At 59.8% G+C, this 23,058-nt stretch overlaps 7 protein-coding genes across 7 annotated transcripts; 3 read left to right on the forward strand and 4 right to left on the reverse strand.

The window, feature by feature from the left end:
• Positions 1–469: 469 nt before the first annotated feature.
• THITE_2110786 (uncharacterized protein) lies at positions 470–3,288 on the forward strand. The gene has a single exon (XM_003650828.1). It carries the CDS (start codon positions 1,221–1,223, stop codon positions 3,135–3,137), a length of 1,917 nt encoding a protein of 638 aa, XP_003650876.1. The 5' UTR covers positions 470–1,220; the 3' UTR covers positions 3,138–3,288.
• An 841-nt stretch (positions 3,289–4,129) lies between these two features.
• On the reverse strand, positions 4,130–7,129 carry THITE_2110787 (uncharacterized protein). Its single transcript, XM_003650829.1, has 4 exons — positions 6,497–7,129; positions 5,416–6,146; positions 5,211–5,350; positions 4,130–5,152 (listed from the first exon to the last, which is right to left on the reverse strand). The coding sequence occupies exons 1-4, from the start codon at positions 6,727–6,729 to the stop codon at positions 4,352–4,354; spliced, it is 1,905 nt and encodes a 634-aa protein (XP_003650877.1). The 5' UTR covers positions 6,730–7,129; the 3' UTR covers positions 4,130–4,351.
• Positions 7,130–7,160: 31 nt separating this feature from the next.
• Positions 7,161–8,394, forward strand: THITE_2110789 (uncharacterized protein). The gene has a single exon (XM_003650830.1). The coding sequence runs from the start codon at positions 7,412–7,414 to the stop codon at positions 8,186–8,188; it is 777 nt and encodes a 258-aa protein (XP_003650878.1). The 5' UTR covers positions 7,161–7,411; the 3' UTR covers positions 8,189–8,394.
• THITE_2110791 (uncharacterized protein) lies at positions 8,395–14,266 on the reverse strand. The gene has a single exon (XM_003650831.1). The coding sequence runs from the start codon at positions 14,108–14,110 to the stop codon at positions 8,633–8,635; it is 5,478 nt and encodes a 1,825-aa protein (XP_003650879.1). The 5' UTR covers positions 14,111–14,266; the 3' UTR covers positions 8,395–8,632.
• Positions 14,267–14,871: 605 nt separating this feature from the next.
• Positions 14,872–16,977, forward strand: THITE_2110793 (uncharacterized protein). Its single transcript, XM_003650832.1, has 6 exons — positions 14,872–14,972; positions 15,039–15,079; positions 15,153–15,319; positions 15,380–15,562; positions 15,620–16,378; positions 16,440–16,977. The coding sequence occupies exons 1-6, from the start codon at positions 14,965–14,967 to the stop codon at positions 16,668–16,670; spliced, it is 1,389 nt and encodes a 462-aa protein (XP_003650880.1). The 5' UTR covers positions 14,872–14,964; the 3' UTR covers positions 16,671–16,977.
• A 57-nt stretch (positions 16,978–17,034) lies between these two features.
• On the reverse strand, positions 17,035–18,498 carry THITE_2110796 (uncharacterized protein). The gene is made up of 3 exons (XM_003650833.1): positions 18,091–18,498; positions 17,807–17,984; positions 17,035–17,735 (listed from the first exon to the last, which is right to left on the reverse strand). The coding sequence occupies exons 1-3, from the start codon at positions 18,131–18,133 to the stop codon at positions 17,285–17,287; spliced, it is 672 nt and encodes a 223-aa protein (XP_003650881.1). The 5' UTR covers positions 18,134–18,498; the 3' UTR covers positions 17,035–17,284.
• On the reverse strand, positions 18,499–21,245 carry THITE_2110797 (uncharacterized protein). The gene has a single exon (XM_003650834.1). The coding sequence runs from the start codon at positions 20,958–20,960 to the stop codon at positions 18,684–18,686; it is 2,277 nt and encodes a 758-aa protein (XP_003650882.1). The 5' UTR covers positions 20,961–21,245; the 3' UTR covers positions 18,499–18,683.
• Positions 21,246–23,058: the final 1,813 nt, after the last annotated feature.

Raw genomic sequence — 23,058 nt, forward strand, 5'->3', positions numbered from 1 at the left:
AGTTGGGCAGGTAACTTTTAGTGGAGCGTATGAAGTGTAACCCGTTCCTTCCCGTCAGCACCTCCTGTTCTTGGCGTGACATGGGGAACTCTGCTTCCAAACATGGGCGGCAGCGCCCCAGAGGCGCATCAAATCAGTCACTAACAGGACTGCGATGAGCACAGCCCGCCGCACAGTGCGCATCTTGGCCGATGAGGTTGCTGAGCGCCAGTTTGAGGAGTTTGGTTTGAAAGGGCCTGCCAAAGCGGCAGTCACTGCACCGTCATTGCAGAGTAGCTGTGCATGTGCACACGCAGTTACTGTCGTGGTTATCCGGATACCTTGGCTCTGCGGACCTGGATGAAAACTCGCAGCCCTTTGTTGTCGCGGTTTAGCGTGTCTGAGCCGGTTTTGTTGCATCTTTTGTTAGAAGTTGCGTGTTGCCCTCTGCCGGCTGCCCAAACGGCCGCTCACTCAGTGAGAGCCCCGCCCAGATCCATGCTCGTTCTCCTTGAGCCAATCAGCGGACTGAGCGCCCCTTCCCGCCTTGGCTGGAGCCTGGGCGGCGATGTTGCCTCCCAGCTCGCATCCCAATCTCCCTCCTTCAGCGCAGCCCGTCGTTCTCCCCCTTCCAACCCGCGTGACGGCGCCCGTCACCACCCAGCTCTCAATCAACCAACTTCCGCATTCCAGCGACACTTCCCAACACCTCACGATAGCGCTGCACAACTGACCGCTTTTTGCATTTTCCCGTTTGCGCGCTCCTTTGATTCCTCCGTTTTTCACGCGCTCCTTATCCAGCTCGTTGTGCCGTTGCCGAGGCTTTCGCTAGCTCTCGCGCGGTTGCTGCTTTCATTCTCTGCCCGTCAAGTGCAGTCGCGCACGGTTGCGCAGCACCCGCCTGGGACGAGGGTGGCGCCAGCTGCTGTTCGCCTCTGCTCTCGCTGGTCTGGGGACGGGCCACATTTGCCAGCCCCGGCTCCACTCCTTTCTCTTCTGACTCAGCCGAGTTCTCCGAGGCCGACCCACCCACGGACCACCTGCAAGCGGCCTGGACAGTTACGTCAGCCCTGGCTTGGCCGGACCAGGGCAGTTTCCGACCCCCTTTTCCGGAGCCGCGCCGCGGCTGCCTCGCGACGCCACCACCTTTCCTCAGAACAAACAACGCGCATTCACCCGTTTCCCGACCTTCTCGCTCTCTGGCGCTCACGGGGCGTCGCTGTCCAGCACCGGCCCTGGCGATGCCGATGTTCCGCTTCTGGGCGTCCGACTCGAAGGGAGGGGTTAAGGTGGCAGATGCGAGTCGTCAGCTCTCGCCGGACTGCGCCGACTCGATCGCGCGCACCCCGCGAGAGCTCCCGACGCCCGTTTCTCCCAAGAAACGGCGCCCGAGCTTTCTCGACACCGGTGCCTGCCAGGCCGCCTTGTCACCGGCAAAGCGCGCCAAAGACGAGCACGCCGGCGATTTGCCTTCTCCGGTCTCCGCGTCGGCGGACAACGAACGGGTGGGCACGCCGCGCGAGCGAACCATGGCTCTGGACGCCGAAGTTGCCGCGGAAGTAATCGAGTTCCATTTTGGTCTCGAGATACTCATGAAACATGACGAACTGCGGCTCATCAACCAGGAGCTGGCCAAGTGCCAGATCGCGCTGGAACAACTGAGGCGGTGCCATCTCATTCCTTATCCTGTCCAGTGCCCAACGCCTAGCCAGATGCTGGACATCAGCAGCGGCAAGGGCCCTGCGCTGGGATTGAGTTCCGGCGGTCCGGTGCCAAAATGGGCCCCACCCTTCGGCGTGGTTGAGGGCCCGTACGCGCGCCATTACGCTAAGTGGCTGATACCTGATCCCATGTTTGATGGCATCGAACCTGCAGCCCCGGTCTTGACGGGTACGGGCCGAGTGAAGGGTGCCCCAGAAGCGAGGACGACGAGAAGTAGCATCTTGGATGCGGCTGGCTCAGGTAAACAACGCCCGATCCGTGGCATTGCTGGCCAGAGGTTACAGGCGCTATCCAGTGGATATCCGCTACCGAAGGACAAGCAATCAGGCTGTATTCTCAGGCGATCCGATGGCGTCACAGTCAAGCTTGTTTGCATCGACTGCCACAGATGGGATTTTTCGAGCACGCAAGGCTTCATCAACCACTGCCGAATTGCGCACAAGAGAGACTTCAAAAGCCACGAAGAGGCCGCCGTTCGGTGTGGACATCCTGTTGAGGCTGGCGAGAGCCGCGCCGCCGTCGGTGATGACAGCAAAGTCTCCGCTGGCGCCGCGCCTGGCTTGGTGCATCCCCTTGCGCGCGCCGACGCTATGTCGGAGCAGCAGGCCTGCATGGCGCTACTTTCCCGCATCCGCGCGTCGCTTGATCTTTACAAGGCCGGAAAGCTGCCATCTGTGAGCAGCATTCCGGGTGTATCGACTTCGGCGCGGTCTCCAGCTGGTGAATCCCCGCCCAATTTTGTAGGCTCCGCGGACACTCCGTTCCTGTCTCGGTTGATGCAGAGGAAGAAGGTGAGCGGGAACCTTCAGGAGCAAGTGGCCGACGCAAAGACCAAGGTGGATTGGGACCTGTTGTCCCTGAGCGGCGACTCGGACGCAGAGGAAACGGAGCCCGGCACGGTGGACGGCTCCGCCACTCCGGTTCAATCTTCGGCTGCGGCCGCGGCCCGCACACCAGCTGCGATGAGGATGCCTTCTAGAGCCGCCGTGTCGCCTTCTCAACCACCAGCTGCTCACCGAGCCGCCAGCAAGAAGGGCCACCACGCAACATCCCAGAAGTCGCTCGAATCACAGTCGAGTGAGCTGCCTGAGACACCCATGTACGAGGAGGATATGGATGTGGATCTGAGCCCCAACACCATGGCTAGCAACAATGCGCCATCCCTTGTTAGCGACGATGGGGAGTATGACGATTCCGATGATGCGGCTTCATCGGAAGACAGCGACTCCGTGGACACCGAGTCGGTTTCGGACGTTGCTGAGATCAATATCGACGATGACAGCGACGCCGGACAAGACACGCCGCGGCCGGTTCGTCGGCGCCGCGGGTCCAACAGCAAGGCCGTTAGATTGAAGAAAGATGAAAGCAGGCATGTCACATTTGTGACCCCAACGCCCGTACCTACCAACGCCAAGGGGAGGCGGAAGAAGAGTTGATCACTGGGTCCATCGCGCCTGATGCCGCATCCCGATCCGACTACAGCCTTCTTATGAACGATGCGTTTACACAACATACAACCTTTTAATACAATTTGACCTTCGAGAGCGTCGACGCCCTTTTCCTCCCTTGGATTCACATTCGTCGGCTACTCTTGTCGAAGCAGAGATCGGCCGGCTCGTTACCACCCGTTTTGTAGCATACAAACCTTAGCTGCCTCCCTCACTCGGGGGCATGTCCGCGAGCTCAACAAGGAGGCAAAAGGACTACCAATTTTGGGATCTATGCGGAAGAGAGAACAATGGGAAGCGTTAAGATACCTGTACCTCAATGTGTTAGCGACTGGGGTTTTTGTCGAGAACGAAAGATTATGAACCTTGGCTTCGGTTGGGGGACGCGGCAACGCAAAGGCATCAATCAATCATCGAGGGCGCGTGGAACAGATCTGGTGGCTGTGAACTCGCTTTGGATTTGCTTCATCCCTGTCCCGCCTCTGTCGGTTTAAGCGCAACTGTTGTACCATCCCACTTTTAGCGAGAGGATTCATGAATAGAATGACGCGGCATTTTTTTTCGTTTACTTCTCATGAGATGCTACACACGGGATTTCGCCCTGCCGTGTGTGTGTGTGACGCAGCTTGGGTGCAGGGACTCAGTCCGTCCCCCTCTAAGCCGCTGAGCAGTCGAGTAGAGAAACATGACCAACTAGTAAACCGCAGGGCGGGGGAATAGGGCAGTAAGACACAGCACAACTCGTCTGGGGAGCACATAGGTCAAGGAATACGCATTAGTGAATATACCTGCTGTTGATGGCTCTATCAGCTAGATTGCGGAGATGAGGAATCTAATGAGCTCCTCCAGCCCGGGAGGAAAAAGGCCCAACCTGCGCAGGACAGGGACAGGAGTCAAGCTGTGCTGCTGCTTGTTTCCGAGCAGCGAGCCACCAAGCACACATCCCTCCGGGGACTAGCACTCTAAGCGGCCTCTTCGGCTGAGACTAGACCCATCCTTGCACCGTAAAAAGAAAGAGGATCTGATAGATTGCCAGAAGGGGCGGCATGGCGAAAGGCAAGTTGCGCACACCCCGTGCTGGTCAGGGGTAGCAGCAACGCCTCCCAGGAGTCGTCCCTCTAGGGCTCACCTCCCCCCGTCTCCCGCCCCCCTTCCCACCCCCGTGTCAAAGCAAAGACCCTTCACCCCCCTTGCGCCCGTCATCAAATCTCGACGTCGATATCCAGATCGAGCGCCCCGATGATGTCGTCATCCGTAAGCGGCTTATGGATGACGGGCACGCCCGGCTTGGCTTGTCTGCGCTGCTGCTCCTGCAGCTTGGCGATGTGCGGCAGCACGGGCTTCTGGCTCGGCGTGCCGTTCCCGCTCGGGGTGGGGGTGGTGGTGGTGGCGGGCGTGCTCGCGCCGCTGCCGTTCGCGCTCGCGCTCGCGGTCGCGGCCCCGTTCCCGGCTGTGGGCTCCCTGCTCGCGTTGCCGTCGTGCACGAGCTTCACGCCGGTGCGCACGCGGCGCGAGTGGTCGTCCTCGACCTGCTCGCCGCGGTTCAGGCGCATCTCGATCTCGCGGGTGCGCGCGCGCTCCATCAGCTGGGCCTTGCGCACCGCCTCGGCGTTGCGCCGCCGGTTTTCGGCGTTGAGCATGGCCAGCTTCTCCTGCTGCGTGGGGCCGCGGCTCTCGAGCTTCTTCTTTTCTGGGTGGAGCGATGTGCGGAAGGCTAGCCGCGGGGTCTCTAGGTTGTCGAGTCTCTCTTGAAGACGTTTAGCGGCTTCCTGATCGCCCCGCGCGAGGGCCATCTCGAGTTGCCTGGTGAGGTGGTCGCGGTCGGCGCCGCTGAACTTTGCGAGAAGGGCGTTCTGGCGCCTGAGCTTCTCGGTAACCTCCTGTTCCGTCCAGGTGCGCTGAAGGAGGCCGTTGATATCATCGATCTTGTCGACTAACTCGGGTTTGCTAGGTACTGGCACGCCCTCGGACAGGCACACTTGCTTGTAGCGGTTCCACTCCGCCTGCAGAGGGGTCAGTTATGATGGAGCAGGCTTGCGGCGCCAGGGCATGCTTGCTTACCTCGGTGAATCTGTGGTCAGAACAGCTGATGAAGGGCCACTCCCGCTGAGCCTTGCCGTGGGCGGCCTTGACGTAGAGATCTACAACCATGTGGTGTCCCGAGTGATCAGGAATGGCATACGGCCGGCCCTGGGTAAAACCTGGGATGTTGTCAGCTGCCCGTTGCGTTTTCCGCCCAGTGTAGAAATAGATTGCCGAGACGCACCTTTAATGATAGCCATGCGATAGACCTCTTGCCGTGTTGTCGGGTCGGGGCCGATGTTGATGCGCACGAAGCAACCCGTGATGGCCTTCTCGAAACCGGGGTAGAAGCAGACCTCAGCAAAGCGACTTCGACCGAGGCGGACGCGCTCGACATCCCGTAGCTCCGCGGGCGGCGCTTCCCTGGGCTCGGGCGTTCTAGATTTCTGCCTCGACTCCCTGCGCCATTCTGCGTCGCTGTCGTGTTCGTCGACGCTGCGACTCCGCCGATAGGACGGAGATCTCTGCTTGCGGCGGTCGTTTTCGCGTTCCCTCTGTTCCTTGCGGCTGGTGCGCTCTTCGCGGGCGCGGCGCAGAGTGTCCATCTTCTCGCTGCTTTCGCCGGCCTTGGTCCGGGTGCGGGACGACTTGCGCTGGGCATCTTCGAGGCCGGCGCCGCTAGCCTTGCGCTTCTTGTTCTCCTTCTCTTGGTTGACCTTGAGCTGGCGGAGCATTCGATTTTGGCGGATACGCTCGTTCTCTTCTCTTCGCTCGGCGAGAATCTGCTCGCGTTCAATCTCGCGCATGCTCATAATGCGGGCCTTTTCCTCATGGCTCTTGAAGAGACCCTCGACGGGGTACTGGTTCAGCATATCGTCGGCACCTTGCGCCCGGTTCTGAGGGGCGTCCGAGTCGGAATCTGACTCTTCCATAGGAGCGGACATCTGCGAGCTCGGCGACGCCGGAGGCGAGGATCTGGGGGCGGCCGACATTGTCAGCGGAGAGCTCGAGTGAACCATTGCTAAGGTTGCGCGTAGGATGCAGGGCGACTGCAAAAGCAAGGAAGATGAAGTCGATGGTGGGCGCGCGGTGCAGTAGTACCGAGAGGAAAGATGGGCGCGGCTGGTGAAGGTGGGAATGGGCGCGGGAAGGAAACAGAGGTCGAGCGATGAGGAAGCTGCGAAAGCACATGGGCGACTGCGGCATTCAAACCGCTGCCATTTCCGCCGACTCTGGCAAAGCCACTTCACAATGCAGTGCCCCTCCACAATAGGACGCAATTCGCAACTACACAATAGCAAGGGAGCAAGCGGGGAACAACTCACGCCTCTCCTTCCTCGTCGGACTCGCCATCACTCCTGCCCCCCCGCCTCCTCGCTTTCTTCGCAGTTGTCTTCTTCGCAGCCACGCCCCGCGCCGGTGTGTCCTTATCTCTGGACGAAGCGCGAGCCGGTGAAGGGGAGCGCGACTCATCGCGGCTCATATCCATGGGCTCCTCTTCGTCGGAGGACACATCGCCACCGGCGAGCGCAAGCAGTTCATCGTCGATGTCGGACATGTTGAGACACGGACACGAGGAATTGGCTCAAACACAGTTGTCGGCTAGCAATAGCACAGGACAGCGCGGCAATGGTTCGACGGCGGAGAGCTAAGGTAGCCGAGATGGACGACGGCGATGGCAACGTAACCGGGGATCGGGGCAGGCTACGGGGGGAGGGGAGGCGGCTTGTGGCGTCGCTCGAGAGCGATACGAGTACGCAGTCGGAGGCGTAGGGCTTGCGGGATCCACGGCGTCGGTACAGCGAGGGATACGATCCGCAGCAACGGAGCGTAGGCTGCGCGTTGCGGTTGGGCGGGTACGGTGAAGGAGGCTGAAGGATAACTAGGAGTTGGGAGCCGACGGTGCACGGATTGCCCGTACACTGTTCCGTACACATGCGTTCCGCACAAACGGTAAGTTAGAGGTCTTGGCAGATGCAGCGTGGGCCAGGTGGGCTCGCCTGCCATTGAGCAGCTGATGACGGCTCAATACGGTAACGTTAACTATTCTGGACGCTGCAAACACGTTGACAGCCCCACCCTCCCAGCGTGCGTGGTGGGGCATCTGATAGTGAATCGGCCCACGTCTGTCTTGCAAGCTATCGGCTCACTCGGTCGTCGAGGTTCCCGAACCATCAACAAAAGACTCAGGTATCTTTTGCCAACGCCATCACACGCCCGCTTCCGATCTACAACTCGTCATGGCCCACCAACGCCTGGCATTGCAGCCACTGCGGCACTGCCAGCGCAGTCTCGTCGCACACACACACCCGCGCCTTCTCTCAACGACCGCACCGCGCTCATCGTCATCATCTTCTTCTTCCTCCTCCTCCTCCTCCCCAAACCAACCACCCGAATCGCAAACCGCCTCCTCGCAACCACCACCGACGCCGAAGAAGAAAAAGCCGCTCACCCCCGCCCAGCGATCCTTCCTCTCCTCCGCGCTGCGCGTCAACCAGGCAGGCGAGCTAGCCGCGACGCTGATCTACACGGCGCAGACGCCGCCGGTGGTGGCGCGCGAGCCGCACCTGCGGCCGCTGATGCGGCACATGTACGAGCAGGAGGCGGGCCACCTGCGGACGTTCGAGGCGCTGGTGGCGCGGCACCGGGTGCGGCCGACGGCGCTGTACCCGCTGTGGTCGGCGCTGGCGGCGGGGCTGGGGTGGACGACGGGCGTGATGAGCCGCGAGGCGGCCATGGCGTGCACCGAGGCGGTCGAGACCGAGATCGGCGGGCACTACAACGGGCAGATCCGCACGCTGCTGGAGATGGTGGCCGGCTGGGAGGCCGAGGGCTACGACGTCGGCGACGAGTTCCGCGACCTCATCGCCACGCTGCGGCGGATCCGCGACGAGGAGCTGGAGCACCTGGACCATGCCATCGAGCACGACGCCAAGAAGGCCCAGCCGCATTGGTTGTTGACGGGCATCATCCGGGCGGGCTGTAGGGGCGCGATTTGGGTGAGTGAGCGGGTGTAGAGCGCGGCACGGGATGTATATACCGACCGCTGTATTATTATAGACTTGTATAAGACTACAATGTGTATATTTGTGCCACTGAGATGAAGAGAAAGGGAAGCGGAGAAAAGGAGATGAGCGATAAGGGAAGTTAGGAGCTTGTTCAACGACATGCTGGCCATGCTTGCGAGCTTGATGTCAAAGAGAAGAAAAGGAAGGGGCAAAACGAGGGCCTCGGAAACAATGCGCCGGATATGCTGCATCAAGTCGGACATCCCAAAACCACAGTACCACAACGCCAGTGCATGGGCTCCATAACCCGGAGCATCTCTCCCCAAGTTTGATAGGTAGTTTTGTGTGTGCTTGGCCTCAGTTACTGCATCAGGGTTAGCAACCTGAGGTCCAGGGTCCCGATTCGGACCAAGAGGAAGACAGAGGGGAACAACGATGGGGGAGAACAACTTACTAGATAGACAACGGCGCCACCTGGTCGACCTGGAACAGCCAGTTTCCGTTCGTCTCCTCCACCACCAACCAGTCGTACGGAAACTGCACCAGCGGGCCCTGCGTGAGGTTGAGCAGCTCCTCGGCCTCCCCCCTGGACAGCATCACCTCAGTCGCGCTGAAGCGCGGCCGGCTGCTCCTGGTCGTCGCCCGTCGTCGCCTTTTCTGCGACCCTGCCAGCTTGACACCTGTGCTCTGCGGGTCGCCGTTGCCGTCTGCCGGAGACGGCCCGTTCGCAGTGGTGGTGTTGACGTTGATGCTGGCTGATGGATGCTTCTCCTGATTCGAGAAGGTGGGATGCCGGTCGTTGCGGCTGTCGGGGCGCGCAGCCAGGCGCGTGCTGGTTTCTGTGGTCTGTAGCGTGTCCAGGCTCGAGTTGACCGCGTGGTTCTGCTTCTCCGGGTCGCGATTGGCCTCCGATCGCGGGAAATCGCCCCTTGGCCCATCGGCAAGAGCAGACTTCTCATCCAAGGCGCCATCTCCGGTGTGAGAGCTAAGCTTAGCAGCAGCTTTCGCTGCGGCCCCCAACTTCTCGACCATCGCGGCTTCAGCGGCAGCCGGGCCCGGTGCGCCGATGCCAGCGCCCGCAGCAGCTTGGCTCGGCGGAGCGTGCTTCTCGCCATCCTCGCTCGGCGGATGCCCGCTCATACTCGCTTTGAAGCGTCGGTTATAATCCTCAAACTCCTTGTACTCGGCCCAGTTCGTCACTTCAGAATCCGGCATGCACCGGAATACTCGCCGGTATATCCTCGTGTTGTTCTCGGCGGCTCGGCACCAGACGTCGTCGTAAAATGACGGGTTAAGCGGGTCGCGCATGCAGTCCTTGTGGATGTCAGCCAGTACCAGATCGAGCGGCAGCGAGCCCAAGATGCTGTGGCTGGGCCGGCCTGCCGAATCAACGCGCACTGGCGGGCCGCCAATGTCTGTATCATCCCCGACAGGCAGCGACGGCAATTGGTTTGCCCGCGGGAGCCCGGCCTCCTCCGTCGTCCGTCGGTCGAAAGGCGGCATCGGCGGTACGCCCTCATGGCCGCCCGACTCCACAGGGGTCGCAGCGCCAGACGAGCCAGCGCCAGACGAGCGACGGAGGATGTGCGGCTGTCTGGGGCTGTCGATTGTGCCTTTCCCTTCTGGCGAGATGTCGTGGACAAGGACTTCACGGTCACTAACAACCACGGAGTCTCTTCCTTGGTCAAGCCCTTCCTGCTGTGCTGTCTTCCCGTGGCCGTGGCCCAATCCCTCGACATCCCGGTTGTGCTTCTCATTTGGAAGTTCTGCTGGCAGCTCCATGCTCCTAGGACCTTTAGAGAGCGTGCGCCTTCGGCGGCGACGCTCGTCCTCGCCGGCTGCGTCGTGGCTGAAGCTCTGAGGCTCGTGAGGCAGCGTCGGGGTCCGAGGCGGTTCGGCATGGGATGACGCCCGTCGCTTGGAGCACTCCTCCATGGGCGACGCGTCGGATTTCTCGTCATAAATCTCATCCATCTCCGCTCTGAACTGTTCTTCGCGGTCGAGATCGGCCTGGCGTTCCTCCTCCATGATCTCGTCCACATCCAAGCCCAGGTGTTCTCTCATCAGCCGTAGGCGCAATGTATGGGCAAACCGCGCAACCTGGTAGGGACGCCCGGCCATGGTTGACCAGATCAGATCTGTATCGCGGACGAGGGCGGCCGTTTCGGAATCGCGACTGCCAAGCATTGACCGCTCATTGATGTTGGCTGACCCAATCAGGGCGACACGGTCGTCGACGATGATGCATTTAGCATGGATGTACAGCTGCTCCGTTGTCAGGACGCCGTTGCTGAGCTTTCCCCACTGCCGAAGGCTGAAGAACTGGATGTAGTTCTCCGGCTCGATGCCGGCGGCTCGCAGGCGACCAAAGATCGAGTGCTCTCCTCGGCAGATGCTGCGGTACTGGAATTGCAGTATTAGCCGCACACTGGAGCCGTCCTGGTCGTTCACCTCGTTCTGGAACCCGGGCATCAGCGGAATGATGATGACCGCACGCCAATCTTCGTCGTTCTCGTGGGCTCGCACGATGCGGCGGACCAAAGCGTCACCGATGCCGTTCATGATTTTCGTGTTGAGTGTCTCGGTACTGGTGATGAAGAACTGGTTCTCAATGTAGACAAAGTGCTCCGAGTTGTCGATCATCTGGATGTATGCCGACTGGATACTATGTTCCGTATCCTGGATCCCGAGCGACCAGGTGGTGGCAGAGCGAAGCATCTGCACTTCGCAAGTGCCGCTGAGGCCCATAGCCTCGAGCTCCTCCTGCTTACAATCCGGCGGGGGCAGGAGGAACGGGGTGGGCCGCGTCGGCTTTCGCCCACGCCGGACATAGTTCCACCTCTGGACAAAATGGCGAGTGAGATCTCGTGCCGGCTGGCCTACCACCTGCATGCCGATATCGTGCCAAGGCATCCGGGGCGTCATTGACCGGTCGTACATCTCCTCGTACGGTTCGTTGAGCCTGAAGAAGTCCTGCACCCTTGGGTTGGAGTAGTCCTTTCCGGGGAACAGCTGGCAGTGCTCGGCATCCCGGGGGTCGTCTTGGGGCTCGAAACCGGTGGGCTTGTCGTCCACGACGGGGTGATTCGGGGTGTCCCACCGACCAAAGCACAGATCGATGCCGCCGATGAAGGCAATATCGTGGTCCACGATGCACAGCTTTTCGTGGTGAGCAAAGAAGAACTGGTTTTTCTTGAACTGGTGCGGAGACCGCTGAATGAAGATGTTCGGATGGAGATTGAGGAGCGAGAACTTTGTGTACTCGGAGTCAATGGGGATGGCAGCTTCGACGTTGCGGTAGACGATGACGAAGATCTTGACACCCTCGGCAGCCTTCCGCTGAAGGAGCCGGTCGAGACGCCACTTCTGGCTGATGCAAGCCGGCCGTCTCATGTACAGCTCCGGACTCAGCCACCAATCGTGGATGTAGATGACGTCCTTGGCCATGCTGATAGCACGAGAGACGTTCCACATGTAGTCGCGGCCATCAACCAGCCACTGTGCATGCACCCCGGTCCGGACGGGGGCAAAACTGCCGAAGCGGTTCTCGAGGTGCCACGGGGTGTTCTTCAGCATCTCCAGGATGGACTCCTCGAATTGTGCTATGAGGTGTTGGTTGGGCGAAAAGAGCTTCACCTTCCGCTCCGAAGTGAGGATCTTGAGCGTGTGATGTTTGTCGCTGCGCCTCCGCGCAGACGGGTCGAGACTCTCAATATCCTCATCTTGCTCCTGGCTTTTGGAGCCGCGATGCTTCTCTTTGTGTTTGCTAACAATCCGAAACTTGGAGTCGACGAGGTAGACGTCGTAGATGTTCATATTCTCGGGCGATTCCACGCAGACAATGTAGCTCTGCCGGACAAGGAACCATTTCCGGCTGTGCCTGGCAATCACCTTGCTTGGCGTGAGCACCCGGCGGAAGTCGAGACCTTTGGATGACTGGATGTGAAGGTAGCACTCCTTGCCGTGATAGCTACCCTCGGCGGCGAGCCGAACTCCGAGGGCAGATAATTCGAGGAAGCGGCACAATCGGTTGCTGTCCGGTCTGAACATGAGCCAGCGGATCATGTCCTGAAGATACTTTTCCAGCATTCTCTGCTGCCGCTCCACATATCTCCTCTTCTGCGCAGCGGCGTCCGCGGCGACCTGGTTGAGATCGGCGTTTGAACCAAGGGTCGAGGGTTTGCGCCGGCCGCCAAGGTAGGCCATGCGGGACCGCTTTTTGCGGATAGGAGGCCGGTCCTCGAGATCGGTACCTTCTTGAGCTGTTGCCTCGCCAGCGGTGCCTTCGCCAGCTGTTTCCTCGGCAGTGCGCCCATCACCGGGGCGCAACTCGTTGCCGGGATCTTCTTCATCATTGTCTTCCAAACCTCTCACACCACGGAGATACGGGAAGGCGGACAGGGGAAACCGCGGCTGCTTGGGCCTCTTAGCGCCGTGATCGGAACTCTTGGATGGAAAGCCCTCGTTACCCAGCGCCAGCTTGTACTTCCAATGCAGGTTCAGGATATCCCTGATGGTCCGCTTGATGGTCCATTTCATCTGGCTCGGTCCGCTCCCGTACTCGAGCTCCATGGTGAAGATCCAATGACGCTCGCTGTCCTTGTCCGGAGCTGGGGTGCTGTCGGTAATCCGCAGCCTCAGCTGCTCAAGCAGAACGGGGATCCTCTTGTTTCCATGTTCGTCCCGCTGGATCATGCTTGCGAGCATCAGGACCGCCGGAGCACCGCCGAACAGCTCAGCCATCAGCTCTGCGGACTTGGAGAAGTCAAACTGCTCGTCCCTCTTCTGGCGCAGGAGCTTCAGGGCGCCCTTAACCTGCCGCCATTTCTGGACACCAAAGGTTGAGGCTCTGTCTGCCCCGAAGAAGGGCCGTCTTGGGCTCATAGCATCTCCATCAGACGCCCCGCCACCGCCGGTGCCACCACCACCACCACCGCGGGCGGACAGACGCCGAAAGTGATGGGTTACCCGCAGACCCGAAGGCGCCTCAGCCTCTTCTCCGTCATCGCCCTGACGAGGGACCCAGGTCACCCCTTTCCTCAATGCCAAGCCGCGCTCTCGGCTCAGACGGTCCCGGCCCTCGCCTTCGGAAAACCCATGGTCGTCGGCGCCAGTGAAGGTCGTACGCCTCAGAAAGGCAAGGCGGCTCTGAGTGTCGGATGATTCTGGACCCAGGGAGCTCACTTGGGGGGTTGTCGGCACCGAATATGACTCCATTCTCAGCCTCCGCATCCGCCTTTTCCGCTTTTGTTTCCCCTTTCCTTGCCCTGCAGCGGTCTCATCAGCAGTCTCTTCGGCATCGGCATCGTCGTCGCTACCCCCATTCGTGCCACGCGGGGTCCGATTTGGCTGTCGCTGCGCCGTAGGTGAGTTCGACGTCGATGGCAGCTCGGAGGCGGACATGCTGGGCACCCTTGGGGTTTGTGATCCACTGGGACCGGCGAGTTCTTTAAGTTTCGTTATGAAGCCTGAACCGCGAAGCCTCCCCAAAGCCTCCCTTGTGTCCCAAGAGCCAGCCCGGGAGTGAGTGGCTGCTGAATCGGGGATGCCATCTTCTTGGGCGAACTGTACACTTCTCGGGTGGAACGCAGGCGACGGCGGATCAACAATCCCGAGCACGTCGGCAAGCTCGGGAGGCGCCTCGACGTCCGGGGACGACGGCTCGGGCCCGCCGCTAGTATTTGTGAGTGGGGATATTCTTTCATGCGGTTGTCCCCCATTCAAGTAGTCGGCGGGATCGTTCTCGGCGGTGCTCTGCCCGCGAAGCGACCCCGGCTTGACAGCGAAGTCGAACTCGTCGGAACCGAGCGGTGCGGGGGAGCCAAAGACTCTTCCTTGGGGAATCGTGGGCATCTCGGAGACGGTCCCAGTGGATACGGCGGTCTCTCTCGGCGAAGTGTGCCCGGCCTCTGCTCGGGCCGTCTCGGCCATGGTCGGAGGAGGCATCTCGCAGCATTAATGGCACGGCTTCCGCCACCTGCCAAGTTCGGCGGTTGTAGCAAAAATCCTCACTAACGAGACATGCCGCATCCGCCTCCGTACCATACAGAACTGCTTGGATTGCTCACAAACCCAGCAACAGCGTTGACACCCTTCGACAGACCTGGCCACCGCACGCCGGCGTTTCGGGGTTGAGCGGCACGGCGAAGCTTCGAGTGTTACCAGCAGCGTGGAGAGGGCCTTATTATGGGTCGAACCAGACCACGGGCCGGCTGTCGCAAGGCGAGATCACGGTGTTGCTCTGCGATCACTAAAGTAAATGGAGGAGTCTCGCACCGGGAACGTCTCCTCCAATTGGACAAGTGGTGGCTTCCCTTCTGACTTGCTGCATAGGTAGGAAACACAATGACGTTAACTGGTGTGAAAGGTGGGTAATGTAATTTACGCTACCGCGAATTCAAGTCCATGCAATTTGGCACGTGGAACAAATCTAAGTGACGTGAGCCCCGCGCTATTCCGAAGTTAGCCAGGCACAGCCATCTCGCGTCCACTGACATACCGCAGTAAATGGTTGAAGCTCCAGAGGGCGAGTGTAACACATGGTAATACTTATTATTTCCTGGACGCTCATGAATGTCCTTGTCCGTGCGACGTATAATATGTCAGGTGCTGCAGGGTTATAACCAACCTATACTGCGGTATCCGTAATTCGGCTCCGTTGAAACGGGCAAGGGTGCTCCCCTCCGTATTTCGCGGGGCCCATATTCGCGTCTCCGACTGGAGCGACGCGTCTGCACCAGTGCTCCAACAGCCTCAGCATCGCCGAGAGCCCAGATGCCGTCGCAATGCCTAGGTAAGCACTGCGCACATGACGCTTGAATTCTGAGGGAGCCACATCAGAACTCTAACTTTGTTGTAGAGAAATAATTACGATCCAAGCCGGCCAGTGCGGCAACAGCAGTCAGTGGTTCCACTCAGACATTTGGGCAGCATCGAGGTGCCGTCGAGGGCAAGGCTGACTTACAGCACAAAGTCGGCAGTCAATTCTGGCAGCAGCTTTGCCAGGAGCATGGAATCAGCCAAGACGGGAACCTCGAGGAGTTTGCAACCGAAGGCGGCGATCGCAAAGATGTCTTTTACTACCAGAGCGACGACACGCGGTACATCCCTAGGGCCATCCTCATCGACCTCGAGCCACGGGTACGCCTCGCCGCTTAGCGCTGCACTAGGGTGCACGGTACTGAGAGCTTTTTATCTTAGGTTATCCATGGGATACAAACGGGCCCGTATCGCAACATTTACAACCCCGAGAACTTCTACGTCGGCAAGAGCGGTGTTGGGGCAGGCAACAACTGGGGCGATGGGTACCAAACCGGAGAGTCGGTGCATGAAGAGATCATGGAGATGATCGACCGGGAAGCGGACGGTAGTGACTCCCTCGAAGTGGGTACCGGCAGCTTTCCAGGCCATGGCTGCGCGTGGGCTCACACCGGTTGACAGGGCTTCATGATGCTGCACTCTATCGCCGGAGGTACAGGGTCCGGTCTGGGATCGTTCCTCCTCGAGAGGCTAAACGACCGCTTCCCCAAAAAGATCATCCAGACGTACTCGGTCTTCCCGGATACCACCAACTCCGGCGACGTCGTCGTCCACCCTTACAACAGCATGCTGACCATGAGGCGGCTCACCCAAAACGCCGACTCGGTCGTTGTCCTCGACAACGGAGCTCTCGCGCACATTGCCGCCGATAGACTCCATATCCAGGAGCCATCCTTCCAGCAGACCAACCAACTTGTATCGACAGTTATGTCAGCCAGCACCACCACCCTACGATACCCCGGCTATATGCACAATGACCTCGTCAGCATCCTGGCGTCGCTGATTCCCACTCCGCGGTGCCACTTCCTGATGACCGCGTACACGCCCTTCACAGGCGACCAGGTTGAGCAGGCCAAGACAGTCCGCAAGACCACGGTGCTAGACGTGATGCGGCGGCTGTTGCAGCCCAAGAACCGCATGGTGTCTACGGTTCCGGGGAAGAAGAGCTGTTACATCTCCATCCTGAACGTCATTCAGGGCGAAGTCGATCCGACAGACGTACACAAGAGCTTGCTGCGCATCCGCGAGCGTCGTCTCGCCACGTTCATCCCGTGGGGTCCAGCCAGCATCCAGGTGGCGCTGACGAAGAGGAGCCCCTACATCCCGATGGCCCACCGCGTGAGCGGACTCATGCTGGCCAACCATACCAGCATTGCCACGGTAAGCACCCAAACGGCCGGCCGCGCAGGTAGTACGGGCAACTGATCCTCATCCACTGCAGCTCTTCAAGCGCATCTTCAGACAATACGAAGGCATGCGGAAGCGCAACGCCTTCCTAGAGGGCTACAAGAGGACGGCCCCGTTCGCCGACAACCTCAGCGAGTTCGACGAGGCGAAGGAGGTGGTTGCGGACCTCATCGCCGAGTACGAGGCGGCTGAGGATGCCAACTATCTTAACCCCGACCTGGGCGAGCAGGCAACGTCGGCCGATACTGACAAGAGAATGGGGTGAACATGTATGTTTCAACTGGTGGCGTAGGTAACTGGGGATTGTCGCCTGCCTGTCTTGGGAGGCACTCGGCACGCTACTGGCACGGGACACGACGGTATGGCATTGGCGTTCAGGAGCAGGGGGCGGCGGATGGACAGGCTCGCATGCATCTATTATCACTCATATATCCGCCCTGTATTTCGAGGCGCGTCCCGCGCCTGCCGTGGGAACGACACTGAAGCAGGCGTGCCCTAGGGCAGTGTTTCTTCACCGGAGGGGATTAGGTTACGCTGAATTGGCCCTGGTTCCGTGGGCAGCCCATCCATTTCTTTCCGTCACAGCGACATTAAAGCGTGGCGAAACCAGCAACCTTTGAGGGGCGGTGTGCTTGTACAGCCCGGAACGGTTTGTGCTCAGGCGTCTCTAAACCATATGTACAGACCGGGAATCGGCACAGTCGGGGGGCGACAAAGGAAAATTGCAGAGGCGTCTGGCGAAACCGTCCTTGCCACGAACCCTCTATCCTAAGTCTCAAGGCCGCTTCTCTAGCTTTTCACCCGTAAGGATATCATATCCCGTCCACCGAATCCCACAGAAAGCAACGCGCGCTCCATCCGGCAATCCCCCCAAAAAGCCTATTTGCGGTACCACATCCTGGTGATCTTGGTGTTCCGCATCTTCCTCTGCAGCTGGAAGATGCCGTACATGAGGGCCTCGCTGGTGGGCGGGCAGCCGGGGACGTAGACGTCGACGGGGACGATGCGGTCGCAGCCGCGCACGACGCTGTAGCTGTAGTGGTAGTAGCCGCCGCCGTTGGCGCAGCTGCCCATGCTGATGACCCAGCGCGGGTCGGGCATCTGGTCGTAGACCTGGCGCAGCGCGGGCGCCATCTTGTTGGTCAGCGTGCCCGCCACGATCATGACGTCCGACTGCCGCGGCGACGCGCGGAAGATGATGCCCAGCCGGTCCTGGTCGTAGCGCGGCGTCGAGAGGTGCATCATCTCGACCGCGCAGCACGCCAGCCCGAAGGTCATGGGCCACAGCGACGACTGGCGCGCCCAGTTGGTGACGATGTCGAGCGTGGTGCTGTTAACAGCGGTTGTTAGCGGGTATGATCCCTACCGGCACGACGCGGACGGAGGCGAAATAGAACGTACAGCGCATATTGCACCAGCCCCTTGGTACCCTCCTGGCTGGGGAGCGGCACTTCTTTGCGCTCGCGCTTGGCAAGCCCGTAGCCGGCGTGGGGCTGGACGGCGCTCGCGGCATCTTTGCGGGAGGAGGACGAGATGGCGGCGGCGGCGCGGAAGGGCACGAGTTGTGTCGTTGGTCTCGCTGTTCAATTGACGGTGCAAGGTCAGCTTCAAAAGTCGCGGAGAGCAGGAGACCAAGCCTGGGTGGCTCCAAGGAAGAGGAATCCAGGCCCGTCGGCAAAACTCACCTCGCAGGGCCAGCGAGGCGCCTGTCCTCGCAGAAGACAGCATCTTGCAGTCTGTATGTTGCCGGGAAGGTTGAAAGGAGTGAGTGGAGAGGTCCAAGTCGGCAGACGTCGCGAGCGAAAAGGGCCCTCCCCCCACGCAGTTGAGCAGTTGTTGCCTCTGATATCCGATCACTTTTCGCCTCTGGACACGGGCCAGCTCGCTGAGCAGGAAATCCAAACTCCATTATTGGTCGGTGTGGGGTGCCAGCCCCACCCACCTCTTTGGCACCCCCCTGTTTTCGGCGTCCAGTTATGGACCTTCCCTTATGTACGGAGTATGTGTGGATGTCCTCCTACGTCACCAAGCCCAGGGAGCTAGCTCGCCGTGAAGCGGTTGTTTCGCAGGGGCGCCCGCGGTGGCTTGACATGTCCCTGTCAGGCAAACGGATACAACAAGCATATTAATCACACACCTTGCGGATGAAAGAAAACCCCAACCTTGAACAGCTGCTGGAGGACAAGGCCCTTCGCGCTGCTGTGCACCTCTCTCTCTCCTTGAAGTTCTCCTCAGACACTGGTTGATAGGTACAAGCTGTGCTGCTCGGGCGGCTGTCCTACAGCTTAAAGGCGCCACTGTTCTGTGGCCCCTTCTGCTCCACCACCTTCTTCCCATCCAGGCCGACCACTTCGCCCTTGCGGTTTATCACCTTGACACCGCCCTTCTTGAGGTCGTTCATGGTCTCGCGCTGAGCCTGCGCCTTCTTGCTGGCGGGCTTGTTGGCATCGATCCCGCCGGCCTTGCGGATGCGCTCCTTCTCGCGCCTGCGCCGCCGCAGCTTCTCCTCGCGGCTCATCTCTTGCTTGGCCACCGGCAGGCCGTTCTTGGCCACCACCTCGCCCTTTTCGGCTGTGTCCTTGCCGGGCGCATACACCTCCTGCGGGGCGATCATGCTCTGGGCGCCAGCCACACCCTGCGCAGTTGTGGGCTGCGCATCCTCCATAGCCACCGTGGCGACGTCCGTAACGACGGTGAGCGTCGGAGCCGGAGGCTTCGGCTTGTAGTGCCAGCTGCTGAGCGCGTCTAGCTTGGCGCTGATTTCCTTCCACATGTTCTTGATCTCCTCCTCGTCGCGGCGCAGCTTCTCATCAGCTTGGCTGACGTAGGCGTCGGGGTTTGCTTTCTTGACGTGCTCCTCCTCGTAGATCTCCGCCAAGCTCTGCTTGCCCTTCGTGTCGTCCACTTCGACTAGCCCGCGGCGAGCATTGTGAGGGTTGCCAAAAGTGTCTGGCCGCCGGCGGAGCACCTCATCAAATTCGTGGGCAAGGATGCGGCGCTTGATGAGCTCCTCAATGGACTCCGAGACCTCTTCAGTGATGACAGGAACCGGCTTCCCGACGTGCTCAAAATCCAGGTCTTCCTCGAGCAGCGAGTTGACCGGGCGGTCTACCGCTGCCGCCTCACCGGACATTGTCCAGGCCCGCTTGGCAACGAGTTCAGCCTCGAGCTTGCGGATCTGCTCCGCTATCTTGGCTTGTCTCCGTTCATGGGCCGAGCGGCGCGACCTAGGGTCACCAGCCGAAACGTCTGACAGTGCGTCCTCGGAATCAGATCTCTCGGAGAGATCGTCAAAGAGGTCACGTCGAACGTCGTTTTCGGCCCTCTCGACGTCGGCGTCGTCCGGCCTGGCCGGTTCAGGCAACCTTTCGCGCTTCTTAGAACTGCCGGGCTTCTTCTTTTTCCGCGGCGGAGCAAAGAAGTCATCGTAGAAGATGTCATTGGCGGTAAGGTCGAGACCCAAGTCGTTGAGGTCATCCTGCAGGTTCCCCTCCTCTTCTTCGCCGCTATCACCATCGAGGTCCCGAAAGTCCTTCTTGCTCAGAGCTAGGCCGCCCCGACCCTCCTCTTCCTCGTCATCCATATTCATTTCTGACTCGTTACCCTCGTTCTCGTCCTCATCTTCATCCTCTTCCCCTCTTTTGCGTGGCTTCTTGACCGAGAATGGATCAGCGTGCCAGTCGATTGACTCATCGTCGCTAGCAAAATCCGTATTTGGGTCTGCGCGAGCATCTTGCTCTTCAAACCATTGCGTTTGCTTGTTGAAGTCGTCTATTGAGAAGAAGCCATCGTTAAGGCCGTGGGGATCCTGAACAAACTCCTCTGCGGACTCGTTGTCGTCTTCGCCCTCGTCTCCGTCTTCTTCGCTTTCTTCCCCTGGACCTTTCTCTTCGACGTCTTCCTCGCCCGCCTCCTCCTCTTGTACATCCTCTTCAGCCTCGAGATCAAACATCTCCTCATCTTCGTTTTCGAGGCTTGCACCTTCACCGTCGGACTCGTCGGTGTCGCCGTCACTAGCGGACTCGTCCTCCTCAGAGCCCACCTCAAAGCCATCGTCGCCAAATTCGATCGTCTTGGCGTCCTCAGCACCCCCTACCGTGCCGTTCTCAACCTCATTGTTCTCCTCAAGTTCCTTGAGCACTTGGGTCGACTCTTGGAGCGCGCTCGTAATGATCTTCTTGGTCTGCTGCCACACCTGGCCCGTCTCGAAGCCATCGATGTGGAGCTTTCTGATCTTCAAAGCGGCGGCCTTGTCCTGGGTGCTGCCCTCCCGCTTGCGCTTCCGGCTCGCATCTCGCAATCTCAGCTGCTGCAGGTCGGCGACCTGGCCGGCCAGCGCATCGAGCGTCTCCTTGGCCAGCTGGAGAGAGCCGGCCGGAAGCAAAGGCGACGGGAGCAGAAAGGCATGGCGGTTCGAGGGGAAGATGGAGTCGAGGAAGGCAGCAACGGCCGTTCCGCTCTCGGTGAGCGCAGCCGCGGGCGCCATGGCCGGGGCGTGCTCCAGGGTGCGTGATGTCGATGTGAGAGAAGAGGTTGTGCTGGACGTCCCCGCCATGCTTTCGTGGCCGCTGCGTGCGTTGCCCCTGCGACACTCAAACGCGTTTCACAGGCGGAATCAACGTTTGCGCGCGGAAACTTAATGTTCACGACTGTCTCCAAAAAATTTTGGACGGATGAATGCTGCCCCACCTTTTCACAGATCTGTCCAATGAAAGATCTGCGGTCAAAGGCGGTGAGGAGTGCAACTGGTGGGACTTCGCGAATGAGCAGTCGCTGGAAATCAGATTCCAAATCTCTCAGTTGCAACACAGAGCCTCAAGTCGTGAAGATCCAGCAGGCACTTCTATTGTGGCCCTTTGTCTTTCAAACTCCGCCGAGTACTCGAGCAGGTACCGCATGTCCTATTTGGAAATCATGTTACAATGCTCAATGCCCTTGGTTTCGTACTCTGTGGAGGATTAGAACTTCCCGAACTCCCAGATACTCTTGGACGCCGAAGGCCACCTGAATCCTCAACTGCAGAGACAAGGCGGGGCCACCAGAGTGGGCGTGGTGGCAGCGCGGCGAACGGAATACTGTGCAGAAGTACGGAACATCACACCGAACTGACCACGGCCAACTGCCCATGTTCACAGTCGGCGAGGGAACCCTCTGCGCCAAACCGCTCGTCCGGCTGATGCTGGTCTCGCCGCAGGCCGCCTCAGCTTCCTCCGGGCATCGCCCAGAATCGCCACCGACAGGTGAAAGCGAGGAGCAAGCAGGCCCCGGAAATACTGAGCCTATGCTATCCCAGCTGCAGTGGATTCAACACGTTGGCGCTAGCGGGGATGAGCAGACTCACGTTGGAGGCGGAAGCAGGCGACCATCGGCATCCTGGTTCTGCTGCATAATGTTGCTTTGCATCCGGACTGTGGTATTCTTCGTCCTCATACCTCCCTTGCCCGCCATTGATGCAATAGCTCAGTAAAAATGAGGACCAATCTCGAGGGGGTGGTTGCTTATTCCCCCTCGCTCGTGATCTTCCGTCTTCGAGAACGCAACACGAGACTTACCGATGCCACACCTCTCTGTTACTCTCCTTTCTTCTAACAAGCGGGCCACGCTGGCAGGCAGTGCCCGGCTTGATCCAGGCCATCCGACGGTGTAGCGTATTAACGGAATTCTTCGTCACGGCAACCTGATGGACCGGTCCACGGGGGTCCAACATGCAGCCTTTGAACGACAGTTATCTCCAAGTAAACCGGGGCCCCTGTGGCCGGGTGTCTTTAAACCGCGGAGAAGGACATGCAGCCGCGGCGGCGGACGGCCCGCAGTCTGAGTTGTTTCATTGGCTGAGGGAGGTGCTGAGAGGACGGACGGTTGCATTGCATCGTCGGCTGCGCGGGCTGCGCGGGCTGCGTGCAAGCCCTCGGCACATCACCTACACTACACTAGTGTACTATGCTACACTAGTGTACTGTGCATACACAAACGGTCTCGACCTTCCGTGCTTCTTCCGAGAACTCCTTAAAACTGCAGCATCCTTGACGAGCACTGCAGCATCCTGTGGTATGCTCCTTGGCGAGCCCGTGCGGTCCTCGGGGGATTGATCACGCGACTCCCTTCTCTTCTCGAGAGGCCATGCCAGGCCACCGCAGGATTACATTACACGAGTGTACTGGACCTACCGAGTGACACAAGGCCCCGCAGACAAACCCAACTTATCAAGACGAAGGGGCTGCAATACCGCCAGCCATGTGAGGCACCATTCCTCGTTTCTTACCTCTGATTCGGCCAGACACTGGTGTCTCGAGTCCAATGCGATGGTGCCTATTCACGGTCCATGTTCTGGGACGCGGCGTGCCACAGGTCATCTGCCAACCTGCACCGTAACTCCTGTGCAGTTCTCAGCTCGACTCTTCTGGGCACACCGTGGACACTTGCCCTCAGGGTCCAAACTCCCCACATGCTCCCGAGGTGCTCGTTACCCCCCATGCCCTGCTGAAAGGGTTATCCAGCCCCCATGCCCTGCTGAAAGGGTTATCCAGGCAGTGCCAGGCTTGGCATCGGCCCTATCGGCTCAATACCGTGGTTAGTTACATCGCAGACTGTCCAGATGGTGGCGGAATCGCGCTGACCGTCGGGAGAGGGGGAAAGGTTTTGCCCCAGCCACA

This window comes from Thermothielavioides terrestris, chromosome 1 (assembly GCF_000226115.1).
Source record: "Thermothielavioides terrestris NRRL 8126 chromosome 1, complete sequence".
NCBI lineage: Eukaryota > Fungi > Ascomycota > Sordariomycetes > Sordariales > Chaetomiaceae > Thermothielavioides > Thermothielavioides terrestris.

What these genes read in the sequence shown, in the direction of transcription:
- THITE_2110787 (XM_003650829.1), bottom strand. Translation starts at nt 6,729, where the DNA reads ATGTCCGACATCGACGATGAACTGCTTGCGCTCGCCGGTGGCGATGTG. An exon ending in TCCGACGAGGAAGGAGAGGC is followed by an intron (nt 6,147 to 6,496) that starts GTGAGTTGTTCC and finishes GGCCGCCCCCAG; the next exon opens with ATCCTCGCCTCCGGCGTCGC. An exon ending in TCGCATGGCTATCATTAAAG is followed by an intron (nt 5,351 to 5,415) that starts GTGCGTCTCGGC and finishes ACAACATCCCAG; the next exon opens with GTTTTACCCAGGGCCGGCCG.
- THITE_2110793 (XM_003650832.1), top strand. An exon ending in ACGGTAGTGACTCCCTCGAA is followed by an intron (nt 15,563 to 15,619) that starts GTGGGTACCGGC and finishes ACCGGTTGACAG; the next exon opens with GGCTTCATGATGCTGCACTC. An exon ending in ACCATACCAGCATTGCCACG is followed by an intron (nt 16,379 to 16,439) that starts GTAAGCACCCAA and finishes CATCCACTGCAG; the next exon opens with CTCTTCAAGCGCATCTTCAG.
- THITE_2110786 (XM_003650828.1), top strand. Translation starts at nt 1,221, where the DNA reads ATGCCGATGTTCCGCTTCTGGGCGTCCGACTCGAAGGGAGGGGTTAAG.
- THITE_2110789 (XM_003650830.1), top strand. Translation starts at nt 7,412, where the DNA reads ATGGCCCACCAACGCCTGGCATTGCAGCCACTGCGGCACTGCCAGCGC.
- THITE_2110791 (XM_003650831.1), bottom strand. Translation starts at nt 14,110, where the DNA reads ATGGCCGAGACGGCCCGAGCAGAGGCCGGGCACACTTCGCCGAGAGAG.
- THITE_2110796 (XM_003650833.1), bottom strand. Translation starts at nt 18,133, where the DNA reads ATGCTGTCTTCTGCGAGGACAGGCGCCTCGCTGGCCCTGCGAG. An exon ending in CGCCTCGCTGGCCCTGCGAG is followed by an intron (nt 17,985 to 18,090) that starts GTGAGTTTTGCC and finishes TCAATTGAACAG; the next exon opens with CGAGACCAACGACACAACTC. An exon ending in GGGCTGGTGCAATATGCGCT is followed by an intron (nt 17,736 to 17,806) that starts GTACGTTCTATT and finishes CGCTGTTAACAG; the next exon opens with CACCACGCTCGACATCGTCA.
- THITE_2110797 (XM_003650834.1), bottom strand. Translation starts at nt 20,960, where the DNA reads ATGGCGGGGACGTCCAGCACAACCTCTTCTCTCACATCGACATCACGC.